Genomic DNA, 21,334 nt, shown 5'->3' on the forward strand with positions numbered 1-21,334 from the left:
AGGGCAAACAAATGCTATTTAGAGTAAATTATGCCAGTGGTGTATGAACTCATACAATGGGTTTGCACACAAACTTACAAAACATCTGCTTTTTACTCGTGCAATGGTGCACGAAGGTCAAAATGGTATACCAGGGGTAATTTTGTGGAGTTAACATTGATCAAGATGTTTATATAGACAAATGTGATGAGGATGGTATGTAGGCACATAAGTGGAGCAGTCAATCATATAATAAAAGTTGTTGTATAGAAATGAGATTTTTTACCGTCCTTAAAATATATTTTGAGGGACCAAAATTTTTAACGCAAAATTTCAATATCTTAAGGTATTAGATTTTTACATTAAAAAATATTGCATTAAAAAATATGGTATATTAAGATATTTTTTAAGGATGGTAAAAAAGTTAATCAAATTGTTTTTTTTAAGATGACGGCAGAAGACATACCGAAATATATTTGGAGTAAAAAGGGTTACATAAAAAGATCAAAGAAGAGCAGAAACAGAGAGGAGGATTACAGCTGGAATTGTAAATTTTTAGTTCTCAAGGCGGTTGGAAACACGATCGCCCTTAGATCAATCTCTAATTTTATTTTATGAGCCACCTGAGTGTCGTGCTATGTCGTCCTGGAGTGTCGTGCTATGTCGTCAATTGTTTTTCTCATTAGCATTTCAAAGAAGGCTTAAATGCAAAGGAATGAGCCAGGCCCCGTTCAACACAGTCGGACGACACTCCTCGTCAAATGTGTGCACGTCGAGAAGACACGTCGATCTTCTCGGCGCGCAGCAGTATTGCCATATCTGCAGCCTTGTTTCTCACCGTGCTGCCATGCGACAGTGCAGTGCAGTTCATGCAGCAACACCACCCCATGTCTCGTTTCTTCGTGCAGCAACTCTACCGATGTCCCGTTTCTTTCTACCAGCGTGCAGGAATTGGACATGGGAAGGACTAGGGAGTGCAGACTGCAGAACGCAAACAGTACGATAACACCCTGATTTCTCGACAGTGAGTGGTTTGTTCGATGCGATGGGAGACCCCGACCACCCGTGCATGCAGATCAAATACTGCAATGTGCAAGTCTAAAAATCCTGGCTCCTGAACGATCGGTTGATCTTCTTGCTAGTTGCTACTGCCACCATATATTCTCCATCTCTCCCTCACTGATCGAGGCTGCTAGCTTAAATACTGGAGTAGTCAGTACGGTGAATGCATGACGTAATCTAACTTGCCAGTGTCATTCTTCCATATACTCAAGACTATTTATTTTGAAGAAAAACAAATAATCGAATTTTGAAGAAAAACAAATAATCGAATTACCAGTATGCTGAGCCGCGCATATTACTTTTTCATATATGATCTTTTATTTTGATAACAATTATTTTTATATTGTTAATTTAAATTTATTTTTTTCTAAATTATATTTTTACATGGAACCACGATTACATGTATTCTAAACTACACTTGTACATAAACTCTTTTCTATATAATATTTAATTTATAATTCAAATTTTAGATACTTCTAATTGTATTTATGTATTGATTCTTTCTCTTAATGTTTGCCAACTTTTAACCAAAATTTTAAAATTTTTAATCGAGATTTGAATTTTACTAAACTGTATTTACATATGGACTCTTTTCTTTATAGCCGATATTTGGATTGATCTTTTTCTTTCCTTGCCTGATTAAAAAAATATTATCTTATCATTTCTTTCTCTTATTTTTTCTATTTTCCTTGTCCAATTCAAGAAAAGCTCATTCTTTTCTCCTTCTTGTCCAATTCCAAACCTAAGTTCGATTAAAAAATATATTATCTTATGCTTTTTCTTCCAATTCCAAACGTAGATACTTCTAAATTGTATTTATATATTGACTCTCTCTTAATTTTGCCAACTTTTAACCAAAATTTTAAAAATTTTAATCGAGATTTGAATTTTACTAAACTGTATTTACACATGGACTCTTTTCTTTGTATTCGATATTTGGATTGATCTTTTTCTTTCTTTGCCCGATTAAAAAAACATTATCTTTTTTCTCTTATTTTTTCTATTTTCCTTGTCCGATTCCAGAAAAGCTCATTCTTTTCTCCTTCTTGTCCAATTCTAAACCTGAGTCCGATTAAAAAAATATTATCTTTTTTTTGTCCGATTCAAGAAAACTCGTTCTTTTCTCCTTCTTGTCCAATTCCAAACCTGAGTCCGATTAAAAACATATATTATCTTATCTTATCTTTTTCCTTCCAATTACAAACAGTCCAATTAAAAAAACAATATATCATCTTATCTTATGTTTTTTATTTTCTCTTATTTTTCTTCGATTAATCTCAGAATTTCTAGACCGTGAGAGACAATGTGAGACTTATTTTCCTATTACTTTATATATATAATAGATTGGATTATTTTCAAAGCTATTCAGTTTGTAGGAATAAAGTATATGAAAATCATAGAAAAATTTCTTTCCTATAAGTTGTGAAGAGAAAACTAGGAAAATTTCAATGTACTCAAACCTCTTGGAGAAAATCCTATAGATTGATGTTTCCATATATTTATATTTCTCTATTTTTCTATTCTTATGGGTTAAAATTCATTCAAACCGAATGTGCCATTGGTGGTAGATGATGCTCCCTTGCTTGCGTATTATTCAAATAGTTATAATTATTTCGAAAGAAAAAATAATATTGATATGCTACTAATGTGATATGTTAATCCATAAATATGCAAGTAGAAGTTAAAATAAAAGTAACCGATTAATCTTGAGTAGTATACATATTTTTACAGTTGTATTTGCTTTTTTAACTCATAGAAATCAAGTTTAAGTTTGTATTTTATAGAATCACCCAAACGGCCAAACACACATACACGGATAAACTCTCTGGGTGGAGCGTATTACTACTGCATGCGTAGAATACTCTACACAAGCGTATTACCATTGAGAATCCATGCTCCACATAGGGAGAAAGAGAATTTGGGGCTACAACAAGTTTGTTTTGTTCGTTTTATCATATGACTCCGATTTGATTTGCAGAATCGGACTGCTGAATTTCCATGCAGCCCAGCAACATCAGTATACCTTTAGCAGGGTCATGTCTAGTACGCAGTACTACTACGAATATGGTCCGCCTCGCTGTCTCTGATTGATCAGGAAGCATAGCCCCATGCAGCCCGCATGGTGCTACTACGGTGGTGGTATTTAGATGGAAAAAATTTTTGGAAAAAATGTCACGTCAAATGTTTGATCGGATGTTGGAAAAGTTTTTGGACACGAAAAAAAAAACGAATTTCACGGCTAGCTTAGAAATTATGAGACGAATCTTTTGAGCCTAATTAATCTATCATTAGCACATGTTGTTTACTATAGCACTTATGGCTAATCATGAACTAATTAGGCTCAAAAGATTCGTCCTAAGATTTCTTCCGTAACTGTGTAATTAGTTTTTTTGATTTATCTACGTTTAATACTTTATTTATATGTCCAAAGATTCGATGGGATGTTTTTGGAAAAAAAATTTGTGAATTAAACAAACCTACGTCGACCGAAACACTCGGGACACATTGCTGCAGCGGGACGACGGAGACGACATGACCGGCCGGCCGCCGTCAGCGTCAACGCGCTGTCACGCAAGGAAAAACGAGGAGACCACCGTACATCGTACCGCGCTAAACGGCGACGCGCCTGCGGCCGCTGCCTGCCTCCGGTGGTGGCGGTCGTACCGACGTCCAGTCGCGCGCCGCTCTCAGCCGCGAGTGTTCGGGGGACACCGCACCGGGTGCCACTGCACGCGGCGCGTACGTAGCCCCGCACAGCGGAATCCCGTGGCGTTCGCTCGACGGGAGACCGGCGACGCGACGCCTGCCGGTTCGTCGTGCTTGTTGGCGCAGGGGCGCTGGATTGACCCGCGGTCTCGAGCTTGTCGCTGCCATCATTTCGATACACTGTTCCAGTTCCACTGTGATCCGTTCTCCCGCGTGGGATGGTTGCGGCCGGAATGTGGAAAAAAAAAAACTTCTATAGTTCTACTGGCGTCATGCCTTCGGTGAAAATTGACTCACGTGGTCACAACGATGAACCGTTACGGAGAGAACCGGATAGAGTTCCATCTTCATTCTTGCGCGTGATTAGAAAGTCGACCGGACGTTCTTCCGTTCGAACGGTATTTTTTAATGAACAAACGCGAGCCCTCTACTCTGATTTAGATCGTGCGGCGCACGTCCGTCACCGAGATCACATGGCTGCAAACGCGGCGGCGTGCCTCTTGCGGATATTGCGGCGAACCGTTCGCTAGCCCAGCCCGTCCGAAAGCGGCCTCACGCCGCATGCAGCGGCGATGTAGCCGCCAAGCCTGTATGCCCGTGTCAGCAACGGCAGAGCACCATATGCAAGATCCACCAAAACGCAGCTCCAGCCTCCAAGAGAGGCACCGACGCATCAGCACGAGAGGGCCAAAACGCCTGCGCTGCCGGTGGACATGGCGCAAGATTGCGCGAAAGAAACAAGAGCGGACGAGGGGGGGCGGCGAGAGAGACGGGACGGCGACAACGGTGAGCCCCATCGGCAGTCGAGACGGTGGCGCCCTTTGCCGGTGGGCCAGAGAGGAATATATGCGTGCCGCCTTTAACGGTTTCCGAGGCGGCGGCAAGCCGAGCACGGCTACCTTTAAGGACCAATCACGTGCAGTGGCGACGGGCCCGACCCTGGCACTGCTACGGTCGGAGCTGCATGAAGCGAAGCATGGCTCGATCTAGGACTAACGTGTCCGGTGTCCATGTCAAGCTCTCCCATCAGGTCTCATGGAGCTCTCTCCCCATGGTCCAAAAGAACCGAAGAGCAGCTAGGGCCCTTGCGTTTGACAGTTGACACAAAGTGAACAAGTGATGATGCTACTCAAAGTGTGATGCGCCATCTGGGCTCCAGCTCCGGAATTAGGATCTGCTTCCCTCCAAATCCAGGTTGAATCAGGCACTTTGGCAAGCTGCAACCCGTAGCCATGCTCGTGCTTAGTATAAGCAAGTATAATAGCGGGCTATAAACCAGCTAAATGCTGATATGGAAGAGAATGAAGGAGAGAGAAGAAACGGGCTATAAAAATATAGCCAGCTCAGGCATAAGAACCAAGACATTCTATGAAAGTGACATGTGAATCCTGCATTTAAGATAAAGAGCCAACCACTGTATGAGTGAGCTATAAAAAGACTGTAAAAAATCTTATAGCTAGTTTGATGGCTATATTATCAACCTTGCTCTTACTACTAATAGCTAGCTAGCGAAAAGTGAAAACTCAGGGCACGTCGAACAACACGGTTCATTTAACGATACAAAATACGGTACGGAACAGAGGAGATTATGAGATGAACACCCCCCCCCCCCCCCCCCCCCCAAAATGGACAAAGAACAAGAGCTTACAATAATACATGAAGATTTTATGGCTTTGGCGGTATGACCCTCCCTCTCATTTGGCTGCGCGCGTGGCACTAGTACATCCGGAGCAGGCTCCGGGCGAACGACTGCGAGGTGAGCGGCCGGCCGGCCTTGCCCGGTAGGCCGCCGCCACGCCACGCACTGCCGCCGCCGCTGCGCATCGGCGTCAGGTAGAAACGCAGCATGCCGTTGTCCACGCGCCCCGGGGGCGAGTACCGGGCGCTGCGGTTACGCTCCAGCACGTGCTCGTCCCGCCACCTCGCGCTGCCGTTGACGTCCACGTGGCTGCGCCTCGAGCTGCCCAGCCCGCCGCTGTTGCTGCTGAACGAGCTGCGCGCGCTCAAGTTGCTGTTGCACCGCTGCATCTTGGGGTTGTACCCACGGACGCGCAGGTCCGGCCAAGCCTCCGAGAACGAGCGGTCGGCGATGTCGGACGGCCCGCCGCTCCGGCGGCCGGAGGCCATCCGGTGGATGAACCCCCACAGGCTCCACGTTTTGCGCCACCGCCGCGGCTTCTTGGCGCTACCGGGGCCTGACAGTGCGGCCTCCAAGTTTGCGGAGATGTCCTCGATGAGTGAGTTGGAGCTGAACCCACGGTCGAGCAGGTCCTCGGCGTGGTGTAAGTGGTAGAACTCTGAGCCGCCGAGAGGGGATTCCTTGCCGTTAGCTATGGTGGGCGCTGGTTTTGGCTCGGTGACCTCGAACGACGGCCTGCGCATGGAACTGGAGCGTTCCAAGCTCCGGCGTCTCCGTGTCGAGGAGTCCAAGTAATAATCTCTAGTCTGTAAGGAGCCCCCAGGCGGGTCGACGTCGGCGTCGTCTTCCACTGGGATTTGGCCATCAGAGCGCTCGACAATGGTGGCGGGGGTGTCCTCTAAGACGGACATTATGGGAGGGAGACGGGAGATCGGCGGAGGCGCGCGCCCGAGGCCAATGCCGGCGCCTGCACCAAACAAGTAGCCGTCCCACGACGCGCGCGGCTCGTCCCAGGAGAAGCCAGCATCATCGACGGACATGCGGCCAGCGTCGAGGGAGAAACGCGGGTCGGTGTCGCAAGAGCGACGACCCCCGGCGAGTTCCGAGCCGACCTCACCTCGGAGACGCCTCCGCCGAAGGAACGATGGCTTGTACGGCTTCTCCGGCGGCGGCATTGCCGCTGCCGCGGCCTTGCTCACGGCGGCCTCCTTCTTGAGCTTCTGCTTGCGCCTCCATTTCTGCCACTTCTTGCTGAACACGGACGCCGCGACCCAGAAGCTCCCTGCAATCTCTTTCAGGTCTTTCGGCGGCAGCTTCTTCGGCTGTGACGACTCGAAATCCATGTGATCCTTCATGGCCTTCGCTTCCCGGACCGCAGTGGGCTCGGTTTCGATCTCTCCGGAGGTGTCCACGACAATGACGGGCTCCACCACCGGGAGTATCTCATCCTGCTCCATGACGACGGGGATATCTTCCTCCAAGAAATCGTCCGGGATGAATGGTCGCAGCGGTTGCGGCTGTAGATGGGAAGGAGCACTGCCAGTGGCGGAAGACGACGACGGGAAGGCGGCAGACACACTGCCGTTGCGGACACGGTCACGGTCGTCCTGGTGGAACAGCGACCACAACGTGCTGTGCCCTCGCACGTCGCACGAGCGCCGCTGTGGCTCGTCGGCTCTGGCGGTGGCGGCCGCAGCAGCAGCCGCGAGCGCGTCCCCGCCGCGGCCGCACGAGAATGACTTGCACCGCCGAAGGTCCGGCAGCGCCGAGGCTCCGGGGACGGACGGGCCGCCGCCGCCGCCGCCGAACGGCCTGGCGAACAGCGACCGTATGGCGGACGTGGACTTGCGCCCAGGCGCGGAGGCCGCTGCGGCGGACGCCTCCAGCCCCGTGAGGCGCTCCCGCAGGCAGGCGGTGCAGAAGCCGGTGAACGTCTCGTCCGGGTGCAGGTCGCAGCTCGTCGCGGCGGAACGCCGCGCCGGAACCACCGGCGGGTCCAGCTGCAGCGTCGTCGTCATCGCGCGCTCCTTCCGTCACTTCTCTGCCGCTTCTCCCCCCACCCCACCCCCACCCCCACTCCCGCCCCGGCGTCACAACAATGCCACTATCACTGTTGCACCATTACGCTCGTGGGTGGGTGCTGCTGTGCTGAGGAAGCAGTTGTTGCGGGCGGGAGCACGAGAGAGGGAGCAGGTTTTAGAAGAAGGCCGCGCGCATCGCCGCATCGGTGAACGGGAGGAGAGAGGAAAGCGAAAGTTAAAGGCGAATCACGGGCCCCGGCGAGGCCTCCTCCGTCTCCTCTCTCTCTCTCGCTCCCCCTGTCTCTCCCATCGCATGTGTGATGTGTCTCCCTCTCTCTCTCCCTCTCTAGTTCCTTTTGCTTTGTAGCTCTGCCATTCTTGGGCTTCGTGTCTCGTGTGTTGGCTTTCGTTCTCCTGCACTCTCTCTCTCTCTCTCTCCCCATTCTGCAATCTGTGGAGCTCCGCAATCTACGTCCTATCGGGATTTGCCTGATCCAAAGGTGATTACTTCGATCATAATCTGCACGCGTGTGGTAAAAAAAACCGTCACTTTGCAGTTGCACGGAGCAACGGTCCGGGATGCCGCGCGCGCTCGGCCGGAAGATTCGTCGCACTCTCCGCGTTGCGGCTTCTTGCAAAGAGAAATCCATTGATCTTGATAGTTCCCGGCTAAGCAGCTACTCGACGTAACAAATGGTAAGATCATTTTCTTTACGATTGCAAATGCCTCTACTTCCACTGTATTAGTAAGTTTTTCATGGTTAAAAATACCTGAACACTGCTAATCAGTTCTGTAATATCTGTAGTATCAAAGTGGGGTATAAAAAAGTCCATACTACCAGAGTGCAATCAGTGAAGGCTTGACTTGGAGGATGATCCACTATTTGCATGGATTTGTTTATGCGGCCAGATGGTTTTATCCTATCCAGTCAAAGCATTTTGAAAGCATAAGCATCTCTAAGAAGCTTTTGTTGACAAGTTGATGTGAACTTTGCCTTTACAACTTTTCCCTTCCTATCCTCATTTCCCTGTTCACTTCTCCTTTTCCTTCCCATTCCCACATGCCCAAGACCAAAAGTGCAGGGACTGTTTGGTAATTTTCTAAAGGCCCACACAACAAGAGAATGAAGAAGCACACAGCCAGACACTACATTATCACTACTCCAGTTCAGAAGTTCAGATTTGTCCTACTAGCCAGGAAAGAGGCACCAAAAATTACTAAAGTGCTGAAACATGGCATCTAATTAATATATAACCATGGAGCATGAAACCTAGGGGGTTAGAGGTGTTGATTATGGTGCACTAGGCACATGATAGGAGACCAAAGTTGTCGCCTTCTCGTGCTTAGGAATGATAATTACCAAAGTGCTGAACCATGGCATCTAATTAATCTTTTGTTCACTTTTGCTCCTAGCCTTGATCAGAATAGTCACCACGCATGTGTAATTTGCCTGCATAAGAGCATCTCCAACAACTCATCTAAATTTGGTCATCCATATCTTTATTTGAATGATCATCTAAAATACTTTCATCGTTCACATCTCCTTGTACTCCAGCAGATCATCTATATATAGTATTCTCCATATCTATTTGGAGGATTGGAGAGAGAACATCTAAATATAAAGTTTCTCTCTTCTAATATGGATGACATCTAAAAATAGATGATGAGATAGATGTGAGCTTAATTTTTACTCTTCATTCTCTATTTTTAGGATAGAGGATAGAATGAATGAGCTGCTGGAGATGCTCTAAATCCAAGTGTATCAGCTTCTTTTTTTTCTCTGATGCGAGGGAATAAAGAAACTGGAAGGGGTGATTTTTGCTAGCTTCTCGATGTATTCTCTGCTGTGAGAGAATGGAGGGCTTTAGGATTATGTATTTTTAATTAGGTTAGTATCTTTCTCGTTTTGGATAATGGATAATGAAACAGTCTTTAGAAAACAATATTGTTCATAATTTTTTTAGCATAGTACGTAAAAATATCAATAAGTACTATCTCCGTTTCATAACGTGATTCTCTAACATTGTCTAGATTCAGATAGATACTAAGAGCATTCATAGTGGCTCATCCATATTATCATTTGGATGATAATATGGATTCTTTCTTCATATCAGTTATCAATGTAACGGGACATTCATATTACATCCTTTATATATATTTTATTAATATTTTACAACCGTCTCATCTCTTCTCTTGAGATTGAATGTTAAGATATGGAGTGATGATGCTCTATTTTATCAATTATCTTTTTTCAATATGTAGGATGCTATATTTTTGAAGATGAGATGAAATATCTACTAGATCAACTTTTTCCATATGCTCTATTTTTATAATGGAGTATGGTTAGAGTATCTACTATAAATACTCTAATGGATCTAGACATATATACAAATAATATACATTGATCAATAATGAATGAATACAAGCATAGCTAAAATAACAAGAAATGGGGGAGCATATGGTTTTATTTAACTACTTTTCAAGATTAGTCTATATGTATTTTATCAATACTTCTATAGTAAGTATTTTAGAAGTTCTGTATTTATAATCAGAATTCTAAAAGCTTGACTTTTAAACTTGTCCAAAACGACAAGTGCTATCAAGCATATAGCCGGAGGTATATCTTTCAGACCCTGAAATGGAGGGCAGAAGGCGCAAGCAAAACTAGGAGCTGTTACAATGCAAGCTCAAGGCAGATCACACTGTGTGTAGTCTTCATTTTGTACTTGATCGCACCATTCTCCGTGAGATAATGACTTCAATGATTCGATTTCACGATCTCTCCCCGACTCCAGCCCCCCAAAAAATAATGCTTTCACGCAGCCTCAGCTAAGCAGTGGTTTTGACTCCAGAATCAGACGCAGCGCAGTACAAGTTCAAGCACGCGAGAATAGAGGAGAAAGGAGTCAAGGACATGGTAACATGGTGTCAACTCATTTGTACTGAACCAAATGTGATTACCTACAAAACTAGACCTAAGTAACCATCAACTTTCGAATCTAAAGCTAATCAAGCAAAAAGAAGAAGCTGGAAACACTTCATCCCTTCAGTCAGGGTGAGCTCGATCGCATTGGGATTTCATCGCCGGTGATATCATTGCGACATTTTTCAGGGGACGCCTTTCTCCCGCCATTTCCCGCGAAAGACACCGCCGCGAGAGAGCTCGCCACTAAAGATCCCTGCGATTCTGCTAAGAAGCCAGGAAAACGAGAGAGAAAGAACACGATCTAGCGAGCGAGATGTGTGCAAACTAAATCGAGGAGTACATGGGAAAAGGAGAGCGAGAGCAAAAGGAGAGGTGCGAGCTCTCGCGCGAGGAGGAGATGGGTCATGATTGCCGTAACGTGCGAAAGGATTCGGCTTTCCCGATCCCCCGAGCTCGACGCGACGACGGACGGATGGATAGATCGACGGGATCTCGATTGACCTCCCAGGCTCCCCTTCCTCGCGCGAGCTTACCCTGTGGTCTGCAGATCGCCATCGACCTCACCACCCTCGCGCGTTTGCAAGAACTGCTGCGAGGTGCGCGAGCCTGCAAAGCAACAAAAGGGAGAAAAAGATCCCGTTCTCGGTTTTGGCGAAGGAAAACGAGGCGCTTTACCAAAATTTGAGCTCGATCCATCAGGTGATCGCGTCTCGCCTGTAAAGCTCGCCGCGTCACTGTGCTCGGGTATTTTTTTTTTTTAATCTTCTGCGCGCATCGCTTGCTTCCATACGACGTAGATCCCCAGTGACAGCGCGAGGTGTAAAACATTGGTCATAAAGCCAACGGTTTCTTCTGAGTTCATGTGAAAATATTGCGACATTTTTTCTTTCTCGCACGGTCCAAACAGCCTCAAGATTGTGCAGCGTTTGCAGTGGTGCAGCTCTCCTTGGCGCGTAACGGGACAAGGCAAGCAGGTGCAACAGCGGAGTGTATAGGGACATGTCCTGATCTAGGCCTAACCGCTCCAGTATTGTTTTGGAGCTACGTGTGTGTAGTGTACCTCAGCATCAGCCTGACGCTGCTAAAAACTGCTAAAGGAAGGAGGCTGCTGCTGCTGCTGCTGGCCTGTTGCTGCAGGGAGTCTGCAGAAGCACAGCAGGTTTTTATTGTAGTTATCTGCCAGCCCTCCAGCTCCCAACAATTTTCTACGCTTGGAAGTTTTATGCTCTTCATGGAGGAGCATCCAGCTAGTCGGCAGGAGAAATGTTCAACTCTTGTTGATTTTAATTCATTTGTGTAACCGTGTTGGGAGAGCTAGGAATGAATTCAAAACCTAACCCTTCTTGAGTATGGGACCATGCATCCATCTCGAGCTTGATAGAATTATTGGTTAGCTCAAGTGAGATGAAAACGGCAAAGAAGCTTCCAACATCCAACCGTGCAGGAGCAATTGATATTCTAGCTAGATGACCCAATAGCTGTGCCTGTCTGTACCAGACATGCCATTCGTTCAATAGAGTCCAAGGAATCCAAGGCCACCAAGATAAAGCGATGCTAGGAGAGTTAATATCAAAGCATTTAACGCCAGGTGAAGGAGGGGCTCTCATACTGCTCCTACATGAAACTTGCTACTGATGGTGAGGCAAGCCTTGAAGAGGCACGGCGACACGGAGGGGCCAGTAAGCGAGGGAAAATAACATTATTTTCTCTTCGTCGCAACGAGCGGTCGTTTCGTGTAGTAGAATTTGCAAGGGAATCACCGGCAACGCAGCAGTGCTGATGCTGCCGCTCGGGTTCAAAGCCGGCCGGCCAAAGTGGTGGGCAAAGCAACGGGGAGAGGCAGCTTTAATCGCCGCCTCTTTTGCAGGCGTTGGCATGGCACCGCCACGACGTCTCCGTGTACGTAGACGGTAGCCGCAGCCACCACAAGTAGAGCAGACAGCAGCGGAGGCAGGCAGAGCGTAGCGGCGTAGAGTAGATAGCGCAGTATACGTCTGGACCCGCGGGTGAAATGACGATCCTGTATCGCGACCCACACGGGCACACCACGACGACGACGAGGAGGGAGCTAGCCGGCGCGTGGCGAGGACCATGCCCGTACGCGCGGGCTCGCATCTCAACGCAACTAATCTCGTATGATGATGGTTTATGATGATCAAAGACCAGCTTTTACATTAAAATCAAGCACGGACCTTTCCGAGTTCTTGGCCTAATCATTGCCGCCCGCTAAGATCTCGGGTGGCCTGTCTATGCGGCTCGAGATGGTTTAGGATAGTTTTTTAAAAGGAAATACTATAGCGCGGTCTACTATTTCAACAGGATATGACACGACGGCTATGGCTGCGGCTACGGCTACGGCGGTGGCAGCGACGGTGACTTGTGCAGTGCCGACGGCCTTCTAGTAGTCGAAGTCGGCGGTGCGGTTCAGCCGTGACCCATTCGATTATTTGCGGCCCCGATAGAGAAGAAATACCACGTAATTAACCACTCATTCTTGTTGTGCATTGTCATTACTGCATGCATGCATGCATGGATTAGATGTGGGATGGTGAACTGGTATCATTTGGTACTGGTGCGGTATTATATCTAAAACCAATGAGGTATCATATTTGGTATCTCGTCGAAATCACCCTGTTCCAGTATTAGATCCGGTACCAATGAGGTATCATGTTTGATACCTCGTTGGAATCATCTCGTTTCTAGTATCAGATCTGATATCGAGGAGGTATCGTGTTTGATGTCTCGTCGGAATCATCACGTTTCCAGTATTATATCTGATACCACGAGGTATCATGTTTGATATCTCATCGGAATCATCTCATTTTAAAACAGGGTCACGTAGGGTAGCAGTCTTTTTTTTTAAAAAAAAAGATGGTTTAAGATTTAGTCCAATGTACTCCTTATGTCTCGAAAGAAATGTTTTTAGTTTCTTTTGTTTGTCTCACAGACTATAATTATTAGGAATTATTATATTGAAGTTTGTAAAAGTAGAAAACAAATACATTAAGATTTGCAAAAGTATAAGACAAATACACTGGAGTTTGAAAAAAGTGAGTAGAACGCAAGAACTTCCATGTGAAATCATTTGATTGCTTTGAGCCTATGAGGACTAAAATTACACGAGAAATCTTTAAGGTTCAAAGAATTAAAAAAATCCTAAAAATTGTCAATAAGGATAAAAGAAAAACCAGAAAAAAAATATTCAGATCCTTCACAGTTCTTGCTGTGTTGTACATTTGATTTCGACGATGACAACAACATGCATGACGAGCCGGATGCCTCAAGCAACGACTAAACATTCAACGTCACCAAAAAACATCGGATAGACAAGCCAGCAACCTTGCAATCAATCTGGCCTATCTTGCACCCTCCAGCGGCTAGGAGAAGCACATAAGAAAATGCAAATATACCCTAGGAGCTTGCCTAGAGCAGCCCCAGAATTGAGCCATAGTTGAACCCTCCGCTGAGTGGAGATTGATGCTCCTTCGGCCAAAGAATCCCGGCTGCTTAAATAATTGATGTTGCTGGATAGGAAGGAGAAGGTCATCATCTTCAGCATGTATACAGCAAAGAAAAGGAAAAAGGCTGGGTGCTACCACAACACATCTGTATCTAGCTGAGATCTAGTTTCTCTCGGAGACGATGCACCTTGAGACCCCATGAATCGCCAGGGACGACCACCAAGGCATGAAGATAAGGATGACCGATGTTAGTGAACACATCAAACACCAAAAGAAAACAACAAGATTATTCGATAGAAGGGACTTGCCCATCAAATGGATCTATAAAGAGGGGATTTTAACTTTTTGCTATTCTTTACTTAAATAGTTTAATCTCTCTCACATGACTTATGAGGAGAAAGTGACAAATTTGTTGCCACCGGTATGTAAGAGTGGTAAAAAAAAGTTAAATTCTTCCTATAAAGAAGATGGGGGTTCCGCCCCCTCTCCCTCCAGTCCGGTGGCTCACCTCTAGAGACAAGAAGAAAAAGGAATCAGAGAGGAAGAAGTGCCTGCTTTTCTCTAGGAGGTCGCGAGAGCTTAAAAAAAGAAAATAGAAGAAAAAAACAAAACAAGTCTTACTAAAATTGCAAACAAGAGGCATGAGAAATAAACTTATGTAGCTAAGGCCTAGCAAATTATCAAACTAGTCGCATGTAACTAGCAAAATAAGTAAACTAGTCTCGTTGAACCGGTATGAAATTACTGTATTCGGAGATATAAGGTTAAAGTAGTACCAATGTATACGTGGCACTACAATAACAATAAAACACATGGATTTTTATACATGCTTGGACTCATCTGATAGTTACCCTTAAGCATGTTGTGCTCTTATACGAAATCGGCGATATGTACATAACTACAAAACTAATGCGCACGATACACCTCAAATGTGTTGAGAAAGGCTGAGTAAGAGTAGCTCTTCGAGAAGACACAGAGCAACCATTCGGCCTAAGAGGCGGACGTGAACGTGGTGGTCCACCGCAAGTCAGTACAACAATTTTTAGCCTGGTAGGAGTACATGTATATCAAATCTAATATGACACGACAGCCATATATGACCAAATGAATCCTACCGTCCGGTCCGAACATGTATGATAGCATCCCCTTTTGGAGTGATTTCTACTATTTCCACGTATTATCCGCGATCACCCAGGGAATTCAGTCTCCACCTACTATTTCCACCTGCTATTTTCAGAGCTGTTTTAAAATTCATAGGACACAACTAAACAGCATACACACATGCATATGCATGATACAGTTATTCTACAAAGCAGGTTTCCTAGTGTTCCATGAAATTCGGAACAACAGAAAGCCTTAATAAGAAACAAATGGTTGTAGTACTTGGAAGATAAAGACTGCTTAGGGGAGCTTAATTCCAAGTAGCTGGTGAGTATAGAAAAGTATGGTTCCAGCTTCTGGCTTATAGTTTATTATTTTCTAGATATGTTATTGATTCTTAGAATCTGAATGTGAATCTTAACTGTTTAAAGAAGAGAAGCTGTATTTGCCAAAAATGCCCCAAAACAGGTCTTATAAGCTTTTCCAATCACAACTAGCTCACAAAATACTCACACAAGAAGAGATGCTATTAAAGCTAGAGTTAAAAAAAAAAAAAGGAGCGATATATGCATCGACAAAAAAAACTTGCTAAATGTGATACATTGGTCCTTCCAAGTTTCAATAATAAGAAGAAAAATGTTCCAGACCATTTGTTTTCTTTCCCCCCACTCTAGTTTTCCTTTTCTTTTCCTGTACAATGGGAAATAATTTCAGATCAGATGATCTTCGAGTTACATCTGAATGGATTGTCTTGTGACAGGCATTCAGAATCGTTTGCCATTCAAATAAGTTTTTGTGCAGAATGGATGGGTTGAAGCAAAGTGAACGGCTCACTTTTACCCAAATATCTGCAAAGATCAGATTAATGACCACATGGAGCAATGACAAATCGATTGGGGTCATGAGTGTCTCCACATAGACGAAACAAGTGCACATGCAAAAAAGAATGTGAAAGGTAGTTGTCAGCCGATTCATGGAATAATCTTCACATTCTGAACATCCTGGATCCTGGAGTAAAATAAAATAATTAGAAAAGGTCATCATTAATTGTACAAGACAATATGTATATGTTTGAAATAAATTTGTTATCCTACATTGACAGAAATGTCTAATGTGTAGCTCAACCATCAGCGCATTCAGATTATAACCATCTACACTATATATGGTCCATTCCAGGAAATGTAAACAATACCTGTTGGAAGCACTGGTGCTTTCAGATTGATCTTCATCCTCCTCTTCCTCTGCTTCATCTTCATCACTATCAATCTCCAAAAGATTTAATCTGCATTGGCTCAATACTCTTCTCATCAGGAAAACGTTCAGGTAATAACGCACCAAATCTATCCTGGTCTTTGTGGCAAAATGTTTTGATGCTACCGCCCAAAAGGACTTTTGGTCCAGCACAGGGACCAGCCTCTCGAGTGCATTAAACTTTAGTTGCTCCTCACGAGTCCACATTTTAGAAACCTCCTCGCCCATTGAATCAAATCGCCATTCTGTGAAAGCTTGACCAAGTTCAGACCTTAGCTGATCCCTGGCTACATCTGTGTGATGCTGTCTGCAGAAGAAGGATCCTGGATATGGGCACTTGCATGATTCTATCCTTCCCTGGCCAACTACTGTGTTGTCAGTTTGTAAAACTTCACCTTCAGGTGGCCAAATTCTGATACCTAGCATCTTTGAGCTGTTTGGGTCATTTTTGTAACGAGTAAGTTCATCTGAAGGTGGTTCAGTCCAGTCAGGTATCTCTGCCTGAAAATGCTCACCAACTCCAATCTTTTTCCTTTGTGTGAGGAGCACAGATGTCATGAGTTTCATTCTCTTAGCTAGCCTCTCGGATTTCCTTGTTGGCATATTCATCGAACCTTTACCTTTTTGTCTTTCTGCATGGTTGTTGTGAGATCTGTACTTCCTTTTCTGAAAAGATTAAAAACACGGCAAACTCTAAAACAGTAAGAAAAAGGATATTGTTTTTCACACCATAATGCACAGTAGCAGCTGACATGAAAAATAAAAATGATCCTAATCTGCCAACAAACTGGAAATAAAGCAAAGTAATCAAACATTAACAAACTCCTAAGAAAGGGGGGAAACTTGATTAAAGGATTTCATTAGTACTTGGAAGTAAAATTTGCCAAGTAGATAGGAAGCAATTATTCACCCTTTATATTAACAGGGTCCACATGCCCTTATTAGATGCAGGAAATGATACATGAACCAGTGGTATCCATGTTCTATGTGAAGTCTGGAATTCCAATGAACTGTTAGGATACAGAATGCCACTGGGTTAATGCTACTGCATGATAGATGGCCAGTGCTTGAGAATCTGGTTTGATAAAAGAGAAAATCCTTGCAATGTCTCATGGGTATACATGCAGACAATTTATGAAATTAGAATTGCCATTGCATACCCCCAAAATAAATGTTTGGGCATGCAAAACACAAGATTCATAATAAGATAATAGGATTATAGGAGTGAAGGGCCACTTTACATAAAGCAACACACCATATACACACCCAGAAAAGAACAATTCTGGTGACGGGTGGAATCTCATTATATCATTTGATTTTCCAACTGATGGATATGATAAATGCCTGGAACCATTTCTTTTTTGATGTAACCGCAACATAAGAAGATTGCATACCATTTCTCAAGCCTCCATACTAACTAGATTGCATACTATAACATAACAATAGCCTGAACCCATGATCATTAGTGGTAAATACCAAAAATCCAGAACCACAAGGATTTTAATGACAACATTAGACCTGAATTTCCAACAATTAAACCCATAGGCAATAAATTTAGGATCTGCCACAGCTTAGTATCTATCACCCCTCAATACCATTCTTCTTATAGGCTGTTCAACTGATATTAGCATCTAGATAAGCATCAGCCTCAAGCACAGGACATGTGGACTACAGTAATTGCTTCTCCCAAATATAAAGATGCCATACTGTTATGACACTATGGCACCACACCATACTGTTATCACACTGTTTTTTTCTGGATCAATGCTGGAACAGCAACAAAAATGCATTTCCTGAGACTAAATTACAAGGCTTTAACAGGCTTTTCACTAGTTCTACATGAAAATAGACAAGGTCATCATACATGTTGCATGTCTAGGGTTCCAATATGATGAGACTAAGGGCCCGTTTGTCATAGCTCCAGCTCCCAACTCCAACGTAACTGGAGCCAGAGTTGTACCAAACGGCACAGATTCTAATTTTTTTGGAGTGGAGTTGGCGGAGCTGCTCTTGAAAAATGAACTACAGGGGTGGAGCTGGGTTTTTGCTGCTCCACAGGCTCCACTCCACGCCAAAAGACCCACTACCCTTTATTATTTTATTATAATTACTTGAATCTGCCACTCATGCTACTATATATTATTAGTAAATATTTATATTGTGTGTTAACTATCATATAGTATTTTATAACCATATAGTTGTGTTGTTGAAGTTCAAAAAAAAATAATCAGTATTTAATTACATGAAAAGAAACATAATTAAACTATGGTTTAATCATGACTACACATAATCCGCAAGGCTATTATTGTCAATCTATTTTGTATTCTCTCTTTTAGGAGTTCTGGAGCAGACCAAGCTAGCCAAACAGTTTTGATCTGCTCTTCGGCTCCCACAGGAGTAGCTCTCACTGGAGTTGGAGTTTGGAGTGAGGATCTGGAGTTTAGAGCCCTACCAAACGGGCCCTAAATTATGAGGCTTTAGAAGGCTTTTCACTAGTTCTACATGAAAATAGACAAGATAAGATCATCGTATATGTTGCAAATCTAGGGTTACAATATGATTATCAATAAAATACATCACAAATATCATTGATAATTCATATACACTGCATCATGTCAACACTCTGCAACCATGCCATACAGCACTCCAGATTCCAGATATCTAAATTTTTGCTTAATAATAAGTTGTCTACATTCAATTTACATGTAAACAATTTCACATCAGTAATGAACCAGAGTTTCATTAGTGTCAAAAATAGTGATACAGGACAGATATCATAAGCTGCAACCTACTGGTGTACAACCAAACCATGTCTATGTAAATACCTAACTTCACAATGTTTCCATTACATCCCTTGAACCGTGGTTCAAGAAGGCGCTAGTTGGACGGCTGGATTGCGCCTAGTGCCTAATGGGCGCCTAGGTCAGACCAACTAGTCAAATCCAAGAAATTAGTAAGAATATTACATAAAAATTAGTCTACATTGTATATAACACTAAAATAGCGACAAAAAGCCACACAAGGTAGTTCAGCTGCCTAATCCACCATCTAGTGCCGCCTAGGTAGTGCCTAGCACCGACTTTTAGAACACTGCCTTGAACCACCAATATGTCAGAAAAGGATAGTTTGCTGACGCAATTTTCTTGTTTTATGTCTTTAATCTAGCTTTCTCTTAATATTTAGCACAGTTTTCTACAGCCTTACTCCAGGTGCCTATAGTCAAGTGAGTAAAATTCATTGTCCGAAGAAGGGAAAGACTGCCACTGAATTCATTAAAGAGGAGACTGGAGTTTCAGAATGTGGTAACTTTACCCGCACCACCCAATGACCATAGAAGATCTAGCAGAAATTTGAAAGAAACAAACTAAGTAAACAAAAGAAACTAATCTAAAGCACTGGCTCTCAACACCAGTAAAAATGTAAAATCCTACATCCTACATTTACTCCATATGTAGATTCCGAGTATTCCTCAATATCTATTTCGATTTATCTACAAGTTTTAATTTTTTTTATCTTAGCATAACTTACAGATATGTTTAATTACCTGTTGTTAACAAATAAAATGTCGATTAAGAAGCCTTGAATGGTTCAGTCATGAAGCAGAATGTTTTCTGTTGTGAGAATTGAAGGTAAAAAAACAGATGATCCTATTGTTCATCTAGGCAAAATAGTGTCTGGTGGAATCATCATGATTCATGAATGCAGGCAACAGTTTTCTAACTGGTACACTATATGCCACCGCCATGTGGAAATATATTGTAGTAGGTCGCACTGTGCCTCATTTCCACGACAGGCCGTTCCAATAAAGCTCCCCTCACTCCGAAGATCTCGCTGAGATAATGGAATGTTTAAGTCAGGATTCCCCTCCCGGATTAGAATCTTCTGTCATTGTAAAAGTAAACAGTGCATTTGTGTTTATGCAGGCTGTGATTTATTTCCCAGTGACAGATTCTATGAACAGGGGAGGACCGGTCAATTGTCAACACGCGCCCCTTGCGAGGCTGCGACTCCAGAGTCCAGAGATACAAAAGCACATCCAGAAAACCAAACCTAATGGTACGAAAGGGAACAGCACAAAGTGACAAAATCCTAGATGCAGCAGCAAACACAAACGGGGACGTATCAAGCAAGAGGCCACATGACGGTCAGCATATGGGCAACAGATCAACAATTCAGGAGGACACGAGCTCACCTTGAAGAAGCTGGGTAGCTCATCTGCGTTCGCGACGTCCTCCATCCTGAGGTACCGAGAGCGCCGCAAGGCCAGCACCTGACGCTTCCTCGCCCTGACCTCCCCCGCAACTGGCCGCGCCGCCACGGGATCCGCGGCGACCTCCCGCGTCCACCGCAGCACCTCCCCCAGATCCCCAACCCCGCCGGGGCCACCGCCGCCGCCGCAGCCGCCGTTGCCACCACCTGCGCCGCGGAGCGGGAGCAGGATCTCCCCCACGAGCGCCTCGAACAGCCGCCGTGGCTCGCTGGCTCCATGCGCCTGCGCCAGCGGAGAGGCTGCAACGGCTGCCGACGAGGATGTGGAGGCGGAGGTGGGCGCGTGCCGCGGCTGCTCACTGCAGTGGCCGCCGCTCAGGGGGAAGGGGTCGTCGACGAGCTGCTGCTGGTACATCCCGACCATCGGGCCGAGGTCGCGGCGGGCGGCCGCGGCGGCGGGGGTGGTAGCCGCCGCGCCGCTTGCCCTCCTCAGCTTGCTGCCCCCGCCTGCGCCTGCGAGGATGGAGGCCGCGGTTTATTAGCTGTAACTTGTAAAAATTTGGGATGGAATTATGGAATGTTCGGGGTTAGGGAGTGGAGAGAGGTGGTGTGGTCCGTCGAGGCAAGCCCGACGGGGCCCACTGCCAGTGAGACGGGTTCATTGTGCCAGTGTGCCTATCTCGTCACGCAAAGCTGAAGACGATTGACGCCTCCGAACAAAGCAGATGTTTTCCTTCCAAAATATAATCATTTAATTATTTAATTTTAACACTATCATATTATTATTTGTCTTAACAATTACTTTGTATATTCTAATTTATTTTTCTAATTTTATCTCCACCAAACACCTTATTCTTATTTATTAAGGGACATACTGTCATAGTTATATTTTGGGAAGTGTTTGACTTGAGTACTGCATAATATTATACTCACTTATTGTATTACGACAAGCAACAGGGGGTGATTGTTTCTTATATT

The 21,334-nt window shown here is 44.6% G+C and overlaps 2 protein-coding genes across 2 annotated transcripts; both read right to left on the reverse strand.

The window, feature by feature from the left end:
• Positions 1 to 5,438: 5,438 nt before the first annotated feature.
• On the reverse strand, positions 5,439 to 7,526 carry LOC102715711 (protein OCTOPUS-like). Its single transcript, XM_015841937.2, has one exon. It carries the CDS (start codon positions 7,402 to 7,404, stop codon positions 5,464 to 5,466), a length of 1,941 nt encoding a protein of 646 aa, XP_015697423.2. The 5' UTR covers positions 7,405 to 7,526; the 3' UTR covers positions 5,439 to 5,463.
• A 7,822-nt stretch (positions 7,527 to 15,348) lies between these two features.
• On the reverse strand, positions 15,349 to 20,916 carry LOC102717034 (AT-rich interactive domain-containing protein 1-like). The gene is made up of 3 exons (XM_015836972.2): positions 20,340 to 20,916; positions 16,089 to 16,813; positions 15,349 to 15,904 (listed from the first exon to the last, which is right to left on the reverse strand). Exons 1-3 carry the CDS (start codon positions 20,778 to 20,780, stop codon positions 15,868 to 15,870), a joined length of 1,203 nt encoding a protein of 400 aa, XP_015692458.2. The 5' UTR covers positions 20,781 to 20,916; the 3' UTR covers positions 15,349 to 15,867.
• Between the last annotated feature and the right edge of the window lie 418 nt (positions 20,917 to 21,334).

This window comes from Oryza brachyantha, chromosome 1 (assembly GCF_000231095.2).
Source record: "Oryza brachyantha chromosome 1, ObraRS2, whole genome shotgun sequence".
Taxonomy (NCBI): domain Eukaryota; kingdom Viridiplantae; phylum Streptophyta; class Magnoliopsida; order Poales; family Poaceae; genus Oryza; species Oryza brachyantha.